Source organism: Dermacentor albipictus, chromosome 1, assembly GCF_038994185.2.
Source record: "Dermacentor albipictus isolate Rhodes 1998 colony chromosome 1, USDA_Dalb.pri_finalv2, whole genome shotgun sequence".
In the NCBI taxonomy this organism is placed as follows: domain Eukaryota; kingdom Metazoa; phylum Arthropoda; class Arachnida; order Ixodida; family Ixodidae; genus Dermacentor; species Dermacentor albipictus.
Window position 1 is genome coordinate 18,956,088 of NC_091821.1, and position 22,311 is coordinate 18,978,398.

At 45.8% G+C, this 22,311-nt stretch overlaps 1 protein-coding gene across 7 annotated transcripts in view; it reads right to left on the bottom strand.

Moving 5' to 3' along the window:
• LOC135909941 (uncharacterized) overlaps positions 1–22,311 on the bottom strand; it is a 128,230-nt gene that overhangs the window by 93,775 nt on the left and 12,144 nt on the right. The window contains exon 4 of one of the 7 annotated variants that reach the window (XM_070532161.1): positions 11,321–11,397. The exons of 5 other annotated variants lie outside the window; for them this stretch is intronic. In XM_070532161.1, the coding sequence (XP_070388262.1) occupies positions 11,321–11,397 (77 nt within the window). Of the gene's footprint in view, positions 1–11,320; positions 11,398–15,352; positions 16,193–22,311 lie in introns of those variants that run through there. One more of the 7 variants, XM_065441948.2, reaches the window with a different exon arrangement.

The following is a 22,311-nucleotide window of genomic DNA, read 5'->3' on the forward strand; positions in this document are numbered from 1 at the left end:
GGCCATGACGTAACATCTGTCGCCCATGTTCAGTGTGGCAAAATGGAACGTACCAATATTCCTGTTGCCAAATGGATATACAACGTTATTAGTTCTCAAGGACGATGTGTCTTGAAAAGCGTTCTCACAGTTATATACAGATTTCATCGAACGAATACATAACGAATATTCGTGAAATTTAGTCACTCGAACAATCTTAAACTGTCGGAAAAATTCCGCAGTGTGTGCATTATAATCTGCATTGGCGCTAGGACGTAACGCTTTTTTTTGTATTGCGTGAAGTTTGTGAAAGTTAGACAATGTGTTATTTCCCTATACCAAGAAACAATAGTTCATATGTGATAAGAACAGTGTGTTGCAGATAGGTATGAGCGAAGTTTTGTCAGCATGCCAGCGCACTTCTTTAAAGAAGATATAACCGAGCTGACGTGAGGATTCCAGTTCATGTGTTTGTTAAAAGCATTCCAAGTTTTCAAACTTTACCACGGGTTTCTTCCTTTCTTTCTTTGTTTATTTCTTGATTAAACATACATACATCTCATTATATAAGATATACACAATCTGTATGGTCCCATAGCCTATGGCTAGTACGGGGCCAATTTCAAAATATACTTATACGAAACTGTTCTACCAAGAAGGCACTTCGTCGTCTTCCGATGGGCTGTGCGAATTTTGGCCTTTTTCGGCAGTCTTTCGATCTTGTTTTCCTAGGCTTTGTGCTCAATCGACGACGGAACTCGAGAGGACCACGAGGATACCGCTTTCTCCGCAAGTGGGACCTTATTTCCTCCATTTTTGGACTTTGTGTGTCCAACGCAGCACGTAGCTGAGGCGCTGAGGCTACCGCGGCCGACCGGGCCCGCGGCGTCCCCACCGGAGGATCGTTTGCCGCTCGTGGTCACGCGGAAGTTGTGAATCATGGCTACTATGGAAGGAGCGACTACACCCGAGGAATCTTCGGTTCCAGGACAATGGTACGCTAGCGAAGGAGGAAGGTACGTGCCGCTAGAGAAGAGCGGGCAGAAAAGTGCGAAACAGCGAGCCCGGCAGAGGCAAGCAGGCAGGAAAATGGCGGCCAAGTCGATCGAGCGTCAGCATACGCGCATTCCAGACGGCGCCGAGAAAATTGTTCTCCGACCACGTGGCGGCTTAGTTAAGCTTACAAAATATGGAACAGCATATCTGACTGACGTCATCAAAATGTCGGCGGGGATTAACCCACGCGAAGAAAAGGAAGATATAATAACTCCAAATATGAAGCAGCACTCCGTTCTCGTCATCACTACGAGTGCGGAGAGGAAGCTGAAGTACGCGAGCGTGAAACACCTCATGTTCGACGGAGAACAAGTGGAGACGTTCGCCTACGTGGCCACCCCCGAGCACTGCGGAAAGGGAGTCATCCACGGGGTTCCACTCGGATACTCCATCGAAGAAATTCTGTACCGCCTAGACCGCAAGGATAACCCCGAGATTCGAGGTGTCCGCAGGCTGGGAAAAGATTCACAGTCGATCTTTATCCTCTTCAAGGAGAAAGAAGTGCCAAAGTGGATTTACCTCAACGGGGCACCGCACAGATGCCAGCTGTACCGCAAAAAATACGAAGTGTGTGTCGCCTGTGGCCGACTCGGACATCGCGCTGACGTGTGCCCAGACCCGACGAACGTCAAGTGCCGGGGCTGCGGCCTCGAGAACCCGTCAAGTGACCACAGGTGTGAGCTGAAATGCCAGCTGTGCGGCAAAGGCCACGCCCTAGGAGATCCCAAGTGCCGAGACCTCTTCCGCACTCCCTACGAAGTTAAGAAGCGACAGTGGGAGAAGATGGGACAAGCAACGACGACTGGTGGGGGACATCAGAGTCGACAACGCGAACCCAAAGAGGGAAAAGACTTCAAGTTCTGCGAGGACTCTTTCCCAAAACTGGAAGCAAATCAGAGCAGACCATCGCCGCCGCCCAAAGGACGCTCCGGTTCCCGTGCCAGGAGCCAGTCCAGGGGGCGCTCGAGCTCAAGGGACCCTGCCAACCCATGGAGACGAGGTAGGAGCAAGGAGCGTAAGGGTGTGAATTTCGCGGGCAAGGTCTCCCAGGAAAATAATCAGAGGGATAAACGGGACGAGGAAATTGAGAAATTAAAGAAAATGGTCGAAAAATTAACGGGGATAGTCGATTCGCAACGGTCCGAAATCCAAAACTTAAAGAAATCACAGAGGCAGGCAACCCCTCCTCAGCAACAACCCATTAGACAGATGACCCCCCCAGTGGCACGTCAACAGCCGCAAGGAGAGGATAAGATGGTCACAGAGGCGTCCCTCCCGCCACCAACGAAACGCAAAATTCAAGACGCCGACCCTATTCAGGCTATAGAAAAAAGGGTCGAAAATTTGGTAAGATTAGAGGCCAAGATGAATGAATTTATGAACCATATCAACATCCAAATTCAAACTGTCCTCGGGGCAGTTCAGAAACAGGCCGAGGAATGCCAAAGGCTAAGGAATGAGATGGTCGCCATGAACGGGTGGCAACAGAATATGGAGCAGATCGTCACGCAACTGCAAAATGGCCAGGCGCGCAAATGAAAATCAAATCTGGCAGTGGAACTGTCGCGGCTTCCGGCGCAAGCGGTCGATTCTGCAACAGTACCTTCCGCTATTAGATATATACAAAAGAATACAAAAATACAACACTTTGAAATAAATACAGGACTAATTAGTAACAGTAGTACCTGGATTTGCAAAATGAAAGTTAATTGTATGGGAATTATTATTAGTCTTTTCGAAAAGTTAGCAAAGAGCAGGAATATTGCAACAGTGCAATAAACACAAGAAATACCTGATGAAATAATAGTTGCACATCGTTAAACAAAAAGCGAACACAAGGATCAGTTTAAGAAGCAGAGATAATAATTTCGAAATAAGACTTTTTCATTGCTCCCAGCAAGTTCTGCGAGTTCTTTATGTAATGCGGAATAGAATTCGAAATAAGACTTTTTCATTGCTCCCAGCAAGTTCTGCGAGTTCTTTATGTAATGCGGAATAGAATTCCATACCTTAACTCCAGCATACTGTAGCAGTCGTTTACCATAAGCATTTTTTATTGGCGGGATATTTAAGGTAGCAAAAGTTCCAAGTGTGGCGTTGCGGGCTGCAGAGTAACGAAATAGGGAATGGCTCGTTGTATCTTATAACATTGTTAATACATGTAGCTGATCGTAATCCCCGTACGAAATTAAAAGCCAAAATCTTTAGCATAAAAACAGGGTTTTGTTTGGTTCATATTATTGCGAGAAAGTTATCGTACGTATAGCTTGTTCTTGCAGCCATCGTACTGGTTCAAGGTACGAGTTATATCTCGAACCCCAGGATAAGTGGTTCTAATGATCAAGAGATCAGACGTGCATGAAATAACACGACTTTGTTTCTTTTTATTCACTAACAAGCAGTTAGCAGCGCTCCATGAACTGAGCTGTTCTGTGGTTTTGTTGATAACTGGGATAAAGCATTATAGGTTGCTACTTGTAAATATGAGACTTGTGTCATATGCATACAATATATAGCTCAGTTTGTCGCAAATAGGTATTATATCGTTAATATACAAAATAACTAGTAACGAACTCAGTATACTTCCTTGGGGGACTCCTGTGGTGATGTCCTGAGAAGTAGAGACACGTTTTCCTATTGCCGCACACTGACAACGATTTGTAGGTAACCTTTTAGGAGAAGTGCGATTTCGCGAATGCCATATAATTCCAGTTTCTCCAATAGCATTTGATGCTTGCTGTGGTCAAACGCCTTTGAGTAATCAATAAATACACCAATACACACATTGTTTTCAAATGGTTATAGAATTTTTTTCTTTTTGCTTTAACGGAGCTGTTTCTGTGGACCCATTTGGTAGGAAACCATACTGCGATGAACTAATCAATTCAAATTTCATGCAGAACTTTATAAGTCGTTTATAAATTACCTTCAAATTGCCTTCCTCAAATCTTTTGAAACAATAGGTAGGATATGAATGGGCCTATAGTTAGCCATGTCATCTTCGTCACCAACTTTAAAATGCATGCTAACCTTAGCTACTTTCATTAGCTCTGGAAAACAACCTGTAGATATTTATAGCTTACATATGTAAGTAAAAACTGGAGCCATTATTTTAACCACGCGTTCAACCGGAGTTATCTCTATGTCATCGATATCTCCATGTTTTGCTATTCTTAAATGAGTTAAATATAACACAAATTTCCGCCTCATGTGTTGGGTGAGTGCACATGCTGAAAGGCTTTCTATTTATGGGATGTTTGGTCACACGTTGATTTTGAGGACAGGACACAATATTGTTGCGGAGCAAGCAAGAGTGGCGCCGGTCGGAAGAAGACGATTTGACGTGTAGAGGTGGAATCGGTGGTTCCTGTACAGAGCGATAGAATCTCACCGTTTAGAGCCAATATCTCGCAATCGTTCACAGGCGAGATGTCGCCCAAAGACATGCCTCTGGGAAGAATTTGAGTCGGGCAGCTAAAATTAGGGAGGGATAGAATTCTCATTGCCTGTAACAGGGAGGTATGGGGGACGGCAAAATTTCTCTCAAGCAGTATGTCAGCGGTGGGACATAGCACATAGACGCCGTCAGGAACAGATGGAAAGGACAGTAGATTGACGTACGTAGTTGCTTGAGGCGACAGACGTATGTCTTCTGGAGAGGATACCCGTGATTGAGTGAGTGGTGGACTTATCAGCCGTGGGGCAGTTCAAGCTGAATGACACTAGACGCGCAATCAAAGAGGGCTGAGCGGGACGATAAAAGTGTAAGCCGAGTATAATATCGTAAGGGCATTGTTCCAAAACAGCAAACAAAACAGTCATTAGGTGGCCGCGAAGCCAGTGCGGGTGGTTCCAAGTTCTTTTTCAAGGCACGCGAAGAAGGCGTGCAAAGTCGCGGGCATCATATTCTTTGCTGCTTTTAAATAATTTGTTTGCGCATGCGTTGACTTATCTACACCTTTGACAAACAAATAAATGGCAGTGGGTCGCTTGTATCGCAACACAGGACACCGGTTGTCAGAGTTTGTTCGTTTATATTGGTAATAAAAAGGTCAATCGGTGTCTCTGTGTGTAATGTAACGCAAGTTGGTGTGTCAGTTGCAATAGCGTCACCAGATGACTCTACTCCTAAAAAGATTGTTTCTTTTAGTGGCAAGGTTTTAAGATATAAATATGTTGCTTTCCACCAAGAATTAACATAACTAAGAAGCCTTTCAAGACATTCAATGAAATGTTCAATTCGTCCCTTTGGTGACCGATACATAACAGTGTAAACAAATTTCCGAGATATTAGGGTCAGCACCCTACGTTATCGGACATAATGGAAAAGTCGGTGACTGTTTCAGATTGTAGCTCTATTTTTACGAGCATTTCTACACCACTACCTTCCTTGTTTGTTCTTTTAAGGAAGAAGCTTTGATAAACTCGTTTAAATATGCCTGTACTTGAATAACACCATGTCTCTTTCAACATTTTCATGTCAAAACGGAAAACAATTTTATCTAAGAAAACTGAGAGTTCATCCTCCTTGCTTCTCAGGGACCACAAATTCAAGCGAAGACAACGGAAAACATTTTGAAAACGTGAAATGCATTATTGACATCTTGTGAGGACATGGCCATTGCAAAGCAAAGTGAGGGAAACAAGATGTGCACTCGCCACTGACTAGTTAATATTTTCGAGACCGTGCTCATTACGAATGTGCATGATTGGTGATGCTTCTTTCCTGGCCAAAACCTTGCCGGTGCTTGTCAAAACAAATCGCCAGTTTTTCACTTTTTTTTTCCGCAAGCGCCATGCCAAGAAGAAGCTTCAGCGTTGGGCAAAGGTGCTCGCTAACATACAGTGGGGAACCGGAGGATTATCCCAGTTCCCGAGTGATGGGCCTATCCACTTGATGGGTGTATCGAGCTTTCAGCGTGGAAAGCGATGCAGGAAAAAGCCAGCCGTATGGTTGTCGAAATCGCACCCCTGCACAGAACATACTTTCTTTAGAGGCCGACGAAAGCTTTAGGCGTACAGTGCTGATCCTATCGTCGGATGCCAAGCCCATCGGCCAGCGCAGTCGCACGAAAACAACTACACATTTATCTGGCGGTCGTAATTCGCTACTTTTGACTCAAGAGGTTCAGAAGCGATGAAGCTACCCGTGTCACCAAATTCAGACAAATTTCGACAAGCAAGCAAGCCCAATGCATGAGGAAGGGGGAGGGGGGTATTTCAACAGGTGAATTTTATGAGTGCCCCTTTCTGCACACTTCAAGAGGTGCATTGCGAGTTATAGCGGCATCAACGCCGCTTTGTAACGATGGGCGCTGAAAAGAAATGTATTTACTAATAATAATAAAACCAAATAAACCTGTATTTTCTTAACTCGTCACGAATACATAAAATTGACCGAGAATTTTATTTTCGTTTAATGAATGTAACTGTGTCTCGCTTGAATTTAAAAGAAACGCTTTTATTCTTTTCCAATGTTTGTTGCCTCCATACATAGTCGCGCTTCAATAGCTGCTCCCATCAGCACCCTTGCTAACGTCGGTGACAATTTGTACTGAACTGCTTATCGTCCGAAGCTTCGCGACCCATGTGGATCGACCATGTAGCTTGCTCTTCACCCTGGTGGGCGTGACTTCACCGGTAGTCACGCGTGGTCTCCACAGCACACCTCGCAGAAGCTGATATCATAGCACTAGGTACACAGTTGACCGCCAGAATGGTCCGAGGGGGAAATATACGAGGAAAACTTCAGTAGGTTGTCGGCCTGCCCTCGCTGCTGCCACGGAAAAGCACCAGGAAACGCAAGAAAAATGTGCTGCGATTTTCCGTGGAAAGAGTGCAGTTGTTGAAATTTAAAGTCATAAGCTGTAATTGTAATTCTAGGTTTCCTAATGTACCAGCAGGCGTTCCTCAAGGCCCAGTCCTGGACCTACTTCTCTTTTTAATCTACGTTAAGGATCTTCCGGACTGAGTTCTTTCTTCTTCGATAAAGCTATTCGCGGATGACTGTGTTCTCTCGCACAATATTACTAATCCTTCCGATTCCCAAAGACTGTAGGAAGACCTTAACCACGTAACTGTATGGTGTATGGTGTACTAATTGGTGCATGCAACTTAATTCAAAGAAATGTAAGGTTATGTGAATATCTCGCAACGCTGCCATGCGCAAGTACTCTACTAATGGTGTTCCTGTGACGTCAGTTACATCTTACAGGTATCTCGGCCTACACATATGAAATAACCTTTCATGGTATTCACATATTGACTATGTCATTAATGAAGCTGCTCGCACTCTTGAATGCTTACGTCGTAATTTTAGCTCCTCCCCCTCCTCCCTGAAGTTGACGCTTTACAAAACTGTAGTTCGTTCCAAATTGGAGAATGCTTGTCATTTGGTATCCAACTCGGTCTTCATTAGTTTCTACTCGGGGAAGTTTTCAAAACCTAGGTACAGGCTTTGTCTTCACTAATTATACTCGCTGTCCAAGTATCTCATCAAGGAAACAAACTCTTAACATACGTGATCTTTTTTCACACCGGAAATGTTCCCACCTCTGCCTTTTGACAAAGATTTTCATTTGAACCCCCTTTTCAAAGAAACCCTTGTCGCCCCTCCGTCTATTAGAGCCTGGGTGCCATTGTTCCACACAAACTGTTACCACGACTCATTCATGTCTAGGACAAGCATGGAATGGAATCGCCTTTCTGCATCAGTCACGCTCATCAGTAACTCTGCAAACTTCAAGACGGCTGTTAAGAATGCCTTTTGTTAACATTTGTGGTTGTATTTTACTGCAATTTTTTTTCACTTCACACCTTTCTGTAAAGCCCTCTGGCCTTCAAAATAACTTAAATAAATAAACAAATAAATAAATATGCAATCATTCTGTTAGCCTTGCTTCAAAATATTCAGTTTAATAACCCAATCATGCCTATGAACCTCCGAGCCCAACGAGGAAGTGACCAACAATGAAATACCATTCAGGATTATACCTGCACAAATAAACTGGTGAATTGAATGTTATATTTGAATATAAAATACAGAATAACAATATACCAAAGTATAGTTTTTGTACATCACATTAGTTTTTATTGTGATAAAGAAGCTGTAGTTGTGCAGTGGTAGCTCCTAATATAGGCATTGCTAGCAATGCCTATATTAGGAGCTACCACTGCAAACATACCAATGTTGAATAACATACCTATGTTGCGAACATTCCAGCTATTAGAGGGTTCATTAGGCAAGTTTTGGATGGATGTATCTCTGTCTGGCTGCGCAAACGCCAGACCAGCTGAAAAGTCTTTCTTTGCAAACATAAATAAAGACAGTGTGAGCTTATCAATGCAAAAAAAGAACTTCGTGTTCTGGAATACAAAAGTCTAGAACGAATACGTGAAGTAAGAGAAGTAAACTAAAGAAAATAGATACAGTACCTAAGCTGGTTTTCATGGGCCTTAACACCATTGTATGTTTATCATCTACGCCTTCTCTTATGCAGGAACCACACTCCCATTACAAGAACGCGGAACAACTGCTTCTCCAAGCGTGCTGTGTGTACTGGGCTTGCATTGATGTGCAAGTGCAGGACAGCTCCAGTTAATGTGTCCAGCTGCATTGCAGTAGTTCGCACACTATTGTAGATATGACGTCTATCTCATTTCTGACATCCCACCAGCTCAAACATCACCACTGAAAGCAGTTTTACAGCATGCATTGTCCTTCATAAACGCTTTGTAGCTGAACTCGTATTTTTCATCCAGGTTTTTTTCTGTAGGCATATTTTATAAAGCAGCCGGTACCCTTAATTATTTCTGGTCAGTTCAAGTGCGAACTTCTAAAACAATAAATTAATATTATAATCGTCATCCTGTGTTTTGATAGGATTGTAGAAACAGGCACCCATTGGTATACAGTACGGTAAACCCTTGCAAAATATATGCTCCGCCTGCTCAGGTTGTAGCTTCGGCTTAAGAATAATTATGAAGGCGGGAGCACTGAATTTCTTCCATTGGAAGCGAGTGACAGCTGGCTTCCATGGGGCTTGCAGAACCTTAGCAATTGACCGAGGAACAAATGGCAGGGAAGCAGTCTGTCTTGTTGGATCCCACAATAGGCCAGAGGGTGATGCAGACTGTCACAATGACGATGCTGAAAAATACACTATAGATCGTGCTGCTACCAGCAGTTCAGAAAAGCTGAGATCAACCATAAAAATTGTGGTATGTTTCTTAATGTACACTTGTTCATCCAAATGTGGCCTCAGCGTATTATTAAATACTAAAGTGATGATTACAAACGCTGCGAAAGTGCTGCATTACAAATTGGGGGCTGTAGAAAGCCCACGTCGCAACCGCAACATATCATGGGCAACTGATGACTTCGCACTTCACGATCATGACTATGATCTTCAAAGCAAGAATATATGACTGTTCGAGAAAAATCAAATATGAATTTGATTTCATTGTGGCATATCTATTACATGTTTGTGCTTCAAAATAACACGGTGTCATTTCGCAATTTGGTCAGCGTGAGGAGACGTAACAATTATAATTAACTATATTATTAAACAGTTTATGAAAATAAGCACAAACTAATTACCGGGCCGATTAGTCAAGTACTTCCGTAACACCTAGGATCTAGCAGGGTATGTAGATGGTGCAATTCCAGCAGGCAGGCACAGTATCTATCAATGCTTTCAGGTCTGCCACAAGCCTTACTGTGCATCAGAGACATTGATTTTTTCATCACCTGGTCTTCCCAAAGCTCACATCTTGCAACTGAATGCCAAAAATTTTACGCACATGGGGCGTAGTAAGTTCAGTGTACCTAAGCAACCGACTTCAAATGACAACGCACAACCGTTGATGAAAATGTTTTCGTTAAGGGATGCCTTGAAGGCTTATCATAGCACAATTTAAGAAAAATGTGGCCGTTGCGTGAACTGAAGAGCTAAGTTTATGGCACGTGCATCAGATGCTACCACATACACACTGAAAAATGTAAGGCGAGAAAACACCGATGCTAATTATCACCTACTGGCAAGCGAGTTTTCCGAAGATTAGAACAATGCGTAGCCTATATGTGACCTGAGGAAGCATTAGAGTACGTGTTCCAATTTCAACAAACCGACTAACCACCACGGCTCCTAAGCAAAGTACAGGAATCAAAAAACGCTTTTTTTCTGTAACCTGCCGGAACTAGGCACTGAACCGTATGCATTCTGCTTCATGTATACTCTAATGTTTGTCCTCTACTGGACAATTTCTTACGCGATACTGGAATGATCGTGTGACACAGGCGCCGAGCGGTACCTTCACATTTCTGTTTAAAAAGACGTGCTGAAGTTTCATGCCGAATCTCCAACAAGCTCCAATTAGCAAATAAAAAACGTTTCCCGCAAGCTTGCGATGCCTGAAATAAATAGTTCAGGTGATAATTCAAGCAGCATGACCAACTGGAACCAATCATGCTTGGACACATCGGAAACGTTTTATCGACAGCGTCGCGGGCACTTCTTGAAAACCGCATCACCATCATATGCTTCTACGCAAAAATGGCTAACTCGCACATCCTTTCTGTGTCCTGTTGTTTCATAAACTTTCAGCAGCACTCGCGAATTAAGATAAGCAAAGTTGCCCATCGGCCATTCCATCCGTTGCCTCCTTCGATGTCGATCCGGCTCGGTCCCAATACACACATGGACAATATCACCAATCATAAGCGCGATTACCAAACGCAACGTCAACCTAAAATGAATCACATGGCAACCAGGAGCAGCAGATAAATGCTGGTGCAAATTTTGTTCCTTCCCAGCCATGCGCCATGCTCCTAGCTGTTGGGGTGCGAGCTCCCGCTTGATCTATCAGTCGAATGCTCACAGTGGCACCTTTCCCGAGATAAAGCTGTGCGTTTCGTGATGTCGTTGTTTGATAAGGAAGACAAATTAACTTCTCTGACCACGAAGTGCGCCCCCACCGGACGTGAGCTTCTAAGGGACCCGCTTTTTCGTCCTAATTTGGGAGTTTTCTCGCTTGACCTCTGCCCTCAGTAGTGAAAATTCGGTCGACGGCTTTTCGCCACACCAGACGGGAGGACTTTTCAGCCTCCAAGCCGTACCAGCGGCTCCCACGGCAACTGAAGGAGTTGGCAAAGAATGGGCCCCATTCCTCCCAGTGCTTGCCTGATCCAAGTGGAGAGACGAAAGCTATTGCAAAATAACAAGCACCCACAGTGCAGCCGGCTGGCGGTGACCACTTGAACCCAAGTGCGACAATGGATGCTCACCTCGAGACGAACTCACCCAAGAGGGCACGTAGTGACGATCATGAGCCGTACAGCGATGCCACAATGGGTGAAAGCGCCTACATGGAAGCGGAAGACAGATCGTTCACCACGGTGACGTACAAGAAATCACGCCAAGTGAGAATATCAGCGATTATCAAGGTCATTGACCCGGAAGCGTCGTTTCGGAAAGTTAATCCAAAGAAGTTGGCCAGCGAGATTATTACCACGACAAGATAGAAGGTACAGTCATTTCGTGTAACGCGGGAAGGTAACCTTCCCGTTAATATGGCTTCTCTCGCCGTCTCTCCGAGACTAATTGAGTTAAATCATGTTGCAGGCCTTGCAGTGAAATTATACGTGCCACCATCGTACACGAAAAATCTAGGAGAAGTAAGACATGTTCCAATTAAATACGCTGATGACCAACTACTTGAGTACTTACAAGATAGGGGTGTCATTCCCGTTAAGAGGAAAACCAGATGGCTCCGGCGAGACAATGGAGCAGTGGAACCACATGCACTTTTTTTAGAATATTTATTCTTTTTTTCAATGGTATATACAATATCCAAACATACATCGCCACGTCAAGAGGGAGGCTAAAGGCTGTATATGCGTGACGAGGCCTATCCTCCTCGTGGTGACAAACAGTGCATTTGAGACAACAAGCTTTCTTCCAAAGTAACATTAAAGTCGCACAAAAAAACGAACATCCACAATTCTGTACAGTATATAAATGTTTCGAGATAGTACTTTTTGAAATTGCAGCTGTGAAAAGAAACAGGAATAAGAGCACACAAAAATCAATACCTAAGTAAACCACCTTTATCTAGCAATGTTGTAAATAATCTGCCACGTTAAAACTACATTCGATATAAGTTGTGTGTTATGACCTAAGTAACAGATCCATAACTCTTTTTTTGTAAAGTATTTTACTTGGGAACTCGTGTATTAGCGTTTCGATCTCTTTGTTGTCATTCAAGAAAGTTAAAATGGTACGTTCAAAGGTCTGAAGCCCATAGTTAGTTCTAACCTCAGGAGTTTTGCGAGAGACATGTCGGAGTTCATAAACAGCATCAGGCTGTGGAGCTGATCAAAAGCGAAGGTTAGGTTTGCTGTGGATCAAGCAATGAGCCTCTATTGCCTTTCGAAGTGTTATACATATATATGTTAAGAAGGCCCAGTGGTCGCCAGTATTAACACGTGTTGTTCTCTGTAATCCCGGTTTGTTTGCGGCGGCTTACGATAGCCGGAACGCAGCTCGATTTGACTGCTCGTCTTGTCTTTCGCTAGTGCCTGACCGACGGTGAGAGTGTGCTCACTTGACATGTCCGCTCCGCCACGTTCCTCTCGTGGCTGCGGTCGCACGCGCGTCCACAAAACACGTTGCGGTTTGCTTATATCGGCAAAGTGAAATGGCGGGCGACAGCTCGCGTGCCTTTCGGGTTAGGCCTCAAAGCTGGCGCCTTAAGGAAATCATATATTCTAAAGCTGGGACCATAAATAAATCTGCAAATGAGGCGGCATAGTTGTTCATGTTCTTTATTTCTTATATTCTCTGACAGCGTGCATCGGAGAACTCTCAAAGGTTAGTGTCTGGCTTCCTGTTCAGTCCACAATGGACCGAAGATATACGGTCGGGGCGTAAGTGCTGCGCATGTCCTAAGCAAGAAAGACGCGTCGATGTGATTCAAACTAAACTTTTAATGTATAGTTATTGGCGCAAAGCGCTAAGTGACATCTTGTCGGTGCTTACGCATGGGAATGCGAAAACATGTCATTTAGGGAAGACATAAAGGTTTGGTTGCGGTTCGCGAATTTAATGCATTTCTTGGCGAACATTTGCCACTTTGACAGTATCTATCTAGCCGCCTACGTATTCGTGCTGTCATCGTCGTTTCGTTAACTTGGTAGGCTCCCCGTGCACTGCTTCGCATAACATCGATTCCCACAGGGCATGGGATCTGCCTGATTTTTCAGGCGGTCAGTCTTAAGTTGTTCGAATTTTGAGCACTACGCGCACACATAGACACGCGTGTACGACATCACTCGGAACGTTCTACGACGAACGGTTGCGTCACAATTTTGGTGCGAATGGCACCTGCGAGAGCACTCCGATGCGCTCTGTCAGAGAATATAAGAGATGAAGAACATAAACAAATATGCCACCGCACTTGCAGATTTACTTATTGTCCTACCTTTACAGACGCCACAAACCTGCATTTCCTCTCCTTTTCCTATTTATCATTTCCTTAAGAAGCCAGCTTTGAGGCCAAACCCGAAAGGTGCGCGAGCTGTCACCCGCCATTTCGCTTTGCCGATATAAGCAAACCGCCACGTGTTTTCTGAACGCGCGTGAGACCGCAGCCACGAACGTAACGTGGCGGAACCGACATGTCAAGTGAGGGCACTCTCGCCGCTGGTCAGGCAAAGCGAAAGACAAAACGAGCCGTCAAATCGAGCTGCACTCCAGCTATCGTAAGCCGCCGCGAACAAGCCGAGATAACAGAGCACAACACTTCGCAGCGCTGGCGTCAGTACAAGCCGGTCTAGGCCACGCAGCGGAGCGTTCGTGTTAAGCGTGCTGATGGCTGTGCTGCCGAAACCATTGAAACAGGATACATTAGGCTAACTGTCCGACCATATATCCCCAACCCTAGGTGGCGTTTCCAATGCCAAAGGTTCGGCCAAGGCTCGCAGAGCTGTCGTAATCAAATAACTTTTAGAAAGTGTGGAGTCCAGGGTCACCCCTCCGACAACTGTAGTGGCACACCTCACATGTGTGAATTGCAGTGGTGACCACCCAGCCTACTCATGCTCCTGTCCGAACTGGAAGAAAGAAAAAGACATAATCACCCTCAAATTCAAAGAAAATATTTCATTTAAAAAACCCGTAAGCGGTGCTCGCCTTTCCACAGCACACCTTATGCTGATGCGGCGCGTCGGGGGGCAGCGTCACAGAGGCCCATCCCAAGTGCCCAGCCCGTGCACAGAGAGCTGGTACTTTTGGCTCCAGCCCCCAGGGTGCAAGTACATCAGCCTACTCCACCCAACCAGGAAACAGGCCAGGCTACCCTCGGGTTACTGGCCCCATCAAAGTTATCTGTGGCAACCTGCGCTACGCGCAGCGATCCTGCAGGACCGATAGCGGCCCCGAAGATGGGCGCAGTCAAGGCTGCCTGAACCTTCCCGGCCCGTTCCAGTGCTGGCAACAGCCGGCACAGCTCAGACCCAAAGGCAGCGCCCATCGACCTCCAGGCTGGTGGGCTCAGGTGCCTCGTCCTTCGAGGCGGGACTCTCTGCGAACTTCTTGCTCGCAGGAGTGCGTGTCAGGTACCACACAAGAAGCAATGATCACTACACCTATCCTGACGGCGCGCCAAACGCCTAAGGAGCGGCGAGGCTCCCTCGACCGCTGCTTAGGCGTTTGGTATCAACTCGTATACAAATGAGGCCACAGTCTCGAACAGGGTTAATAAGGTGGGAGGGCGACGAACATATTCACTCCCTTTGTCACTCCCTTTCGTAAACGCACAGGGCGATACCTTGCAAGACCAGGCAGACTTACTTGGACAGCACCTTGAGAGCATGTCAAGCTCAATCAATTATTCGCAGTCCTTTCTCAAATATGAATAAGTAGAAGAACGTAAGCCATTCATACGTAAATGCGGACAAAATGAACCGTATAACCGTTCGTTTAGTATTGCCGAGTTGAGAGCTGCCTTGATCGCATGCAAGAGCTCTGCACCGGGATCTGACAGAGTCGTGTAAAATGATCAAAAACTTCCACATTCACACACAAGTTACATTACTCGCACTTTTCAACACTATTTGGGCAGTCGGATATTTTCCAACCACATGGAAAGAAGCCATTGTGGTCCCTGTTTTGCAACAGGTCCAAGACTCTTCCACTGTGGCAAGCTACCGCTCGATGGCTCTCACAAGTTGCCTCTGTAAGCTATTTGAAAGATTATTATTCGGCGACTCATCCATTTCGAGAACTGAGCAAAATGCTTGATCCCTATCAGTGTGGCTTCAAAGAAGGACGCTCCACAACCGATCTTGCACGTGTTGAAAGAATATGCGTGAGTGGAGAAGGGGAACAACACAACGTGGCGCTACGGAATCGTGAGACACTTGACCGAAATAGGCATCCGTGGCAATATGTTAATCTAATAAAAAAGCTATTTGTCCAATCGTACCTTGCGGGTAAAAATCAGCAATGTACTGTCACGTGCATTTGTACAGATAACTCGCGTACCCCAGGGAGGCGAGCTCGGCTGCACACTCTGTATTGTTAAGGTGATCATGCTTTGTGCTTCATTACCACCGGCCATTTTTCATTCTTTCTACGTGGACGACATTTAAATAGGTTTTAAATCCTGTAACCTCGCAGTGTGCGAGAGGCAGGTGCAGCATGGTTTGAACAAGGTGTCCAAGTGGGCAGACAAAAATGTATTTCTAATCAGCCATCACAAAAGCTCATGTCTTCTTTTCACAAGAAAGAGAGGCCTTGTTCCAGATCCTTGTGTAGAACTGTGTGGACAACAACTACCTGTCAACAAAGAGCATACATTTCTAGGTATTATACTTGACTCGAGGCTGACTTTCATTCAACACATTGAAAATCTAAAAAAATAATGTATAAAAACGATGAACTTACTGAAACTTCTATCCCACACTATATTGACGCGTATATTCTGCTTAGAAGACAACGACGACGGGGGCTTTTTATTGTCTTGCGACGGGCCTGCAACCTTACCCCCCGAGGTCACCGCCTTCAGTTTCCCCGGCGTAGGCTGGGCGACCTTCGTCCTCGGAGGTCAGCAAAAGTACGTCGAGTAGGTGAAGCCATCTGACGTGGAGGGAGCAGATCTGAATGGATATATTGGGCCGACTTCTTACTTCTACTGCAGGGAATCGCTTTGTTATCGTCACAACGGACTATCTTACACGTTACGCTGAAACAAAGGCAATCCAGAGAAGTACAGCAGCCGAGGTGGCGCGCTTTTTCATTGAGCATGTTTTGTTGCGACACGGTGCACCAACCGTCGTAATAACAGACCGAGGAACCGCATTCACGGCTGTACTGTTAGATCACGTCTTGCTGCTAAATCGAACGTCTCATCGGAAGTCGACCGCCTACCATCCCCAAACCAACAGATTAAGAGAACGCCTAAACAAAACAATTGAAGACATGCTCTTCATGTACGTGGATGTTGAACAGAAAAATTGGGACGACATCCTACCTTATATCAGCTTTGCATACCACACGGCGAAACAAGAGACAACGCGCATGACTTCTTTCACCCTTGTTCAGGGACGGGATGTACGAACGATGTTGGATGCAATGCTTCCACACGACTTTGACGACACTGATACGGACGCCGATGTGTTTACGCAACGCGCGCAGAATCTGCATTCGAGCTAAGAATGCAGATTTGAGGAAGCTTGTTTCACAATACACGTTCCCCATTGTGTGTCTTAACGAAGCCGGTGTAGACCGTGATTTGCATCTCTCGAACTATGTAATATGCTCATCTTCGTGAACCCCGAACCCAAGCTGAACTATGTTGGGTCAGACACGATCTACCTTCCAGACTTCTTTTCTCGGACTCTCATGTCGCTGAGTTCGTTGTCTGTAAAGTTCAGTTTAAAAAGCTGCTAGTTACCATTGTTTCCGGTTATATCCAACCAGCATCGCGAATTACTTAGTCAGCTTTCATTCATTTCTTCCAAAGAATTCAAGGACCAGTCCTATTCTGCAGTGACTTCGACACTCACAACGTTACCTGGGTAAGTAGCCACACTGATTCTAGAGGCAGGTCTTTAGAAAAGGCTGTAGACGAATTCAGCCTTGTTGTGCTTAATGATAGATCGGTTACACTTTTAACAGGCTGCAATTACGCTAGTTTTTTTGATATTACTATAGCCTCCACAGACCTTACTGCAGTACTAGATGTTGCACAGATTATGAGACACGGGCTAGTGACCACTACCCAATTCTCATAGCGCATTCGCTTAAGCGTCTGGCAAGATCTCCTAGAGTAACTCAACTTATTAATTGGCTACTATTTCGAGAATATATTTCTGTGGTAATGAACCAAGCAGATGAACTGGACATGTTCATCTCATCGGTAATTAGTTAATACTCCAGGGATACGCAATACACTCGTGTTTAGGAAGGACAATGCAGTGTCGACGCAGACGATGAACGACTCTGCGCAGTTAGACGGTGAGCAGAGCGTCGGTTTCGTCGTTCCGGACTGCTTGAAGATTATCAAGAAAGTCAAGCTCCACACCTAAAACCTAATGAGGACATGAAACCTGGCACAGAAACGGTGGCGTGAGTTCTGTACGTCACTTACCCCCTTCACTCCCTTACTGAGAATCTGGAGGTTATTAAAAGGCCTTGGACATCCGGTATCATGATATAGTACCTTTAAAAGCTTTGCTACAGCTCTTGGCGTATCGGAACGCCAAATTGCAAACACAATCTGCGCAGCACTATTAAATTTCGCACAGCCTGTATCAATGCAAGATCAATTTGTGTTTTCGGTGCAGCAACAGATTGAAGTTGCTTGCAGTTTACCTCATGCCCAGTTGGACATTCTGTTCTCCCTAAAAGAACTGCAGCATGTACTCTCGAAGACACGCCAAAGAACAGCGACTGGTCCTGACAACATCTCTTTTTGCACCTTGAAAAACCTTGGTCCAACAGGCGCGTCCACTCTCCTCCATCTCTTTAACAATATGTGGGCGGAAGCAGATGTTCCTGTCAGTTGGAGCATCGCTAAGGTGGTCCCATTGCTAAAACCTGGAAAAATGCCACTGTCTCTTGGCTTTTTCCGTCCTGTTAGCTTAACCAGCTGTGTTTAAAAGGTGATGGAAAAAATGATTGATAACAGACTGCAATAGTGGATAGAATCCAGCAGTTCTCTATCAGATCAAATGGCTGGTTTCAGAAAACGTAGATGTACAATGGACTGCTTCTTTTACTTAGTAACGTTTTCTGACCACAAGATTAGCTGTGGGAACATTGTCGTTGCTCTTTTAATTGATGTTAAGAAGGTCTTCGACTCGGTCAGTCACCTGCATGTTTTACTTGGACTCTCAACTGTCGGTGTGCATAGACGAGCTTTCAAATGGACCGTAACTTCTCGAAAGACTGAAATGTATATATATATATATATATATATATATATATATATATATATATATATATATATAAATGACGGACAAACTGATGCATACACCATACACAACGGAGGTCTGCAAGGAAGTTTAATAAGTACACTTCTCTTCAATGCAGCAATAGCATGTTTACCAGCAGTACTTCCAGCAGACATAAATATATCTGTGTGTGCTGATGACATTTGCATATGGGCGTCGCACAAGTGTCTAGAGGTTGTCAAGCATCAGCTACACGAACCTTTGAGCACTATAGGTGATTATTTAGGAGAACGGGGCATGCAGATATCTTAAGCCAAATCAGTGCTTTTGCCGTTCACAAGAAGAAAGATTAAACATTGTGGTCTCTCAACAGAGGGCAATCAGATCCAGCTGGTTGGGAAACATCGTTTTGTCGGCATGATTTGATACTACCAGCTTCGATTGACTCATCATTAAACCGCCCTGGAGGACCAATCAGTTGTGTGATAAATATTCTCCGCAAAATAGCACGCACGAAGTGGGTGGAACAACTGCATCCCTGCTTCACGTCCACTCAGCACTTGTCCGTCAGAAAATTGCTCACTGCGCCCCCATATTGCACAAATTATCTGCGACTGCGACATCCCTCCACCGCCTACAGCTGTTGTAGGCTCGGAGTTTAGGAGTGTGTCTAGGAGTCCGGCAAGCTACATCTAGTCACCTCACTATTGCAGAAGCGCGAGAACCACATTTCATAACCGCAATACGCAGCCTGGAAACATGCCGATATCTCTTCAAAATTGCTACCCAGCATTCTGCGCACCCACTGCTCTATCTGATAGAGAACCACCCGGCTGAACAGATACAGACCATGATTCAGGAGCATAAATAACGACTTCTACGATCAGTTTTTTGGCACTCAGACATCTGCTACCCACCATAGCTTCTGCGGGCGCCCAAAATAGAAACGTCAATCGAAGGACTTAAAAATAAAAGCGACGTTTCCACATTAGCAGCAAAACAATTAGCGTTACAACACCTATTTTTCAAGTATCAGGAATCTATTCACTTCTACATGTACGGTTCTGTAATCGAAGAAAGTGTGGCTGCAACCTATGTTTACCATCCTTACAGGTAGAGTAAGCTTGTCGACTAGGACGCACAAGGTCACAAACAATAGCTGAATTGGTGGCAATTCTCCAAGCCTCCGGAACCTTGACGGACCCTCTGTAGACGCGCTCTTAAAATACATCAACGAGTGCTGGCAACAAGGTAAAGTACCACCGGAATGGAAACATGCCGAGGTAACCATGATACCTAAACCCAACAAGCCCATCAGCGTGCAGAACCTTCGACCTATATCCCTAACCTCGTGTGCTGGAAAACTCTACGAGCACATGGTGCACAACCGCATGATCGACTATCTCGAAGACAACGAACACGTCCCAAGCACTATGTTCGGATTTCGAGCTCACCTGTCCGCGCAAGACGTGTTGCTGCAAATCAAGGAAAAAGTCATCGACAAGCTGGACACGCACAGCAAAAGAGCCATCCTCGCACTTGACGTGAAAGGGGCTTTCGACAACGTGTCACACGAAGCCATACTGCAGCACCTCAACGTATATAACTGCGGTGAAAAAGTATATAATTACATCAAAGCTTTTCTGAAAGAACGTACAGCCACAGTGGGGATAGGCAACTTACGCTCTGAGAAATTCGACATACCGCGAAAGGGAACGCCACAAGGCTCCGTCATTTCGCCGATGCTATTCAATCTGGCGATGAGCACACTACCCAAGCAACTGAAGCAAATAGAAGGGATTGGTCACGCAATATATGCTGACGACCTCACCATCTGGACTACGGGAGGGTCGACAGGTCAACAGCAAGACGCTCTGCAAGAAGCGGTTGACACTACGGAAAAGTACCTGGAAGCATGTGGACTGACGTGCGCACCTGAAAAATCGGAGCTCTTGGTGCTAAGGAAGCGCACAAGAGGCCGACAACCGCAGCAGATACCAGACCCGGTAGTAAAGGTGGGAGGCATCATGATTCCGCAGGTTACGACGCTCCGCATCCTCGGACTCCTGATTCAAAAGGACGGGGCCGGGGGAGCAGAGTTGGAAAAAATTCAAAGAACAGTGCAACAAATAACCCACCTTATCAAAAGAGTGACGAGCAAAAGCCACGGACTCAAGGAAGAAGACTGCACGAAAATGATACAAGCGCTGCTCACGAGCATCGTCACGTACGGGACCCCATACGTTGACATGAAGAACAGTCAACGAGACAAAGTAAACGCCCTCATCAGAAAATCATACAAAATTGCCTTGGGTCTGTCCCCCTCCACGTCCACAGCGAAATTACTCAAAATGGGAGTCCACAACACGTGGGAAGAGCTCGTGGAGGCGCACAACGTCAACCAACTGGAGAGACTAAAGCTGACAAGGACGGGAAGAGCCCTGCTGCGAGATCTGGGCTACCAAGTCGAGGATGAAAGGCACCTACCTCAGCGTATCCCACACGAGATCAGAGACAAGCTACACATAAGTACCATTCCCAGAAACATGCATCCCAAGTACGACAAGGAAAGGAGACAGGCGAGAACAGAGGCGCTCAAGCGCATACTCGAACGCACCAACAGCAAAGAAGAAAACGTCAGATATACAGATGCAGCTGCGTACAGTACCAACGACCGATTCGCAATCAGCGTGGTCGACGAGAAGGGCGAACAACTTACAGCCACATCCATACGTGCCAAGGACGCGAGCACAGCGGAAGAGGTGGGCATAGCCCTGGCCATCGCAACGTGCAAGAAGGCCATGGTTACCGTGGTGACGCACTCACAAGAAGCATGCCGAAGGTATATGAACGGAAGGATTGGAAAGGCAGCGCTTCAGGTCTTGAACACCACCAAGATAGAAGCAGCACAAATCCTCTGGACACCGGGGCACGAGTCTCTCACGGGGAACCAGGCGGCGCACGCCGCGGCTCGAGATCATGCACGCCGAGCCATCTCCGACGCGCAGAGAACGCGTACCGACGACTGTGAAGAGGATGAAGAACGCATATCCAAGAAGTACTCGGATATCTTGGCGCACTACAGGAAGCAGAGGCGTCGCTACCCGCCCGCGCATAAGACGATGAGTAGGGACCAAGCGGTAACCTGGAGAAGACTACAGGATGGAACGTACCCACACGGAACACTGCTGCACGCCATGTACCCGGGCATCTACGGGCGAGACTGCAAGTTCTGCCCGCCGGACACGCCGAACACCTTGCGCCATATGGTGCTGGAGTGCAGAAATAACCGCGAAGTACCACCGTCATCATCGCCACCAAGCGATAACAACCAGGAAGAAGCGGATATGGAGAAAGAATCGAAAGACCAGTGGGAGGCTCTGCTGGTGACGCAAGACCTTGACAGCCAGCTGCGGTTGGTGAACAGGGCTCGGGCGGCGGCAGCGAGCCATGGCTACCTGGACTGAGGAGGCCACCCACCTTTGGGCTCAAGAAGCCTGGTCTCAAAATAAAGTTTATTTCTCTCTCTCTCTCCAAGCCACTTATTTTATCAAGGCATATCAGACACCAACAAAGTGGGTAATTTGCACACATTCCTTATCGGCTTTAGCTTGTCATGAAAAAATTGATGACAGCCAACCACACGCGCGAATAACATACGCAGTTCTAAACAGTTTAACTCAGGCTAATGAAAAGAAAAATGAAGTCACATTGCAGTGGGGCTCGGGACAGGCTGGTATGGCAAGCAATGAATTAGCGGACTTGTTACCAAAACCTGCCCATAAATTTGCATACATTCAACTCATCCCTTTATCATCAAT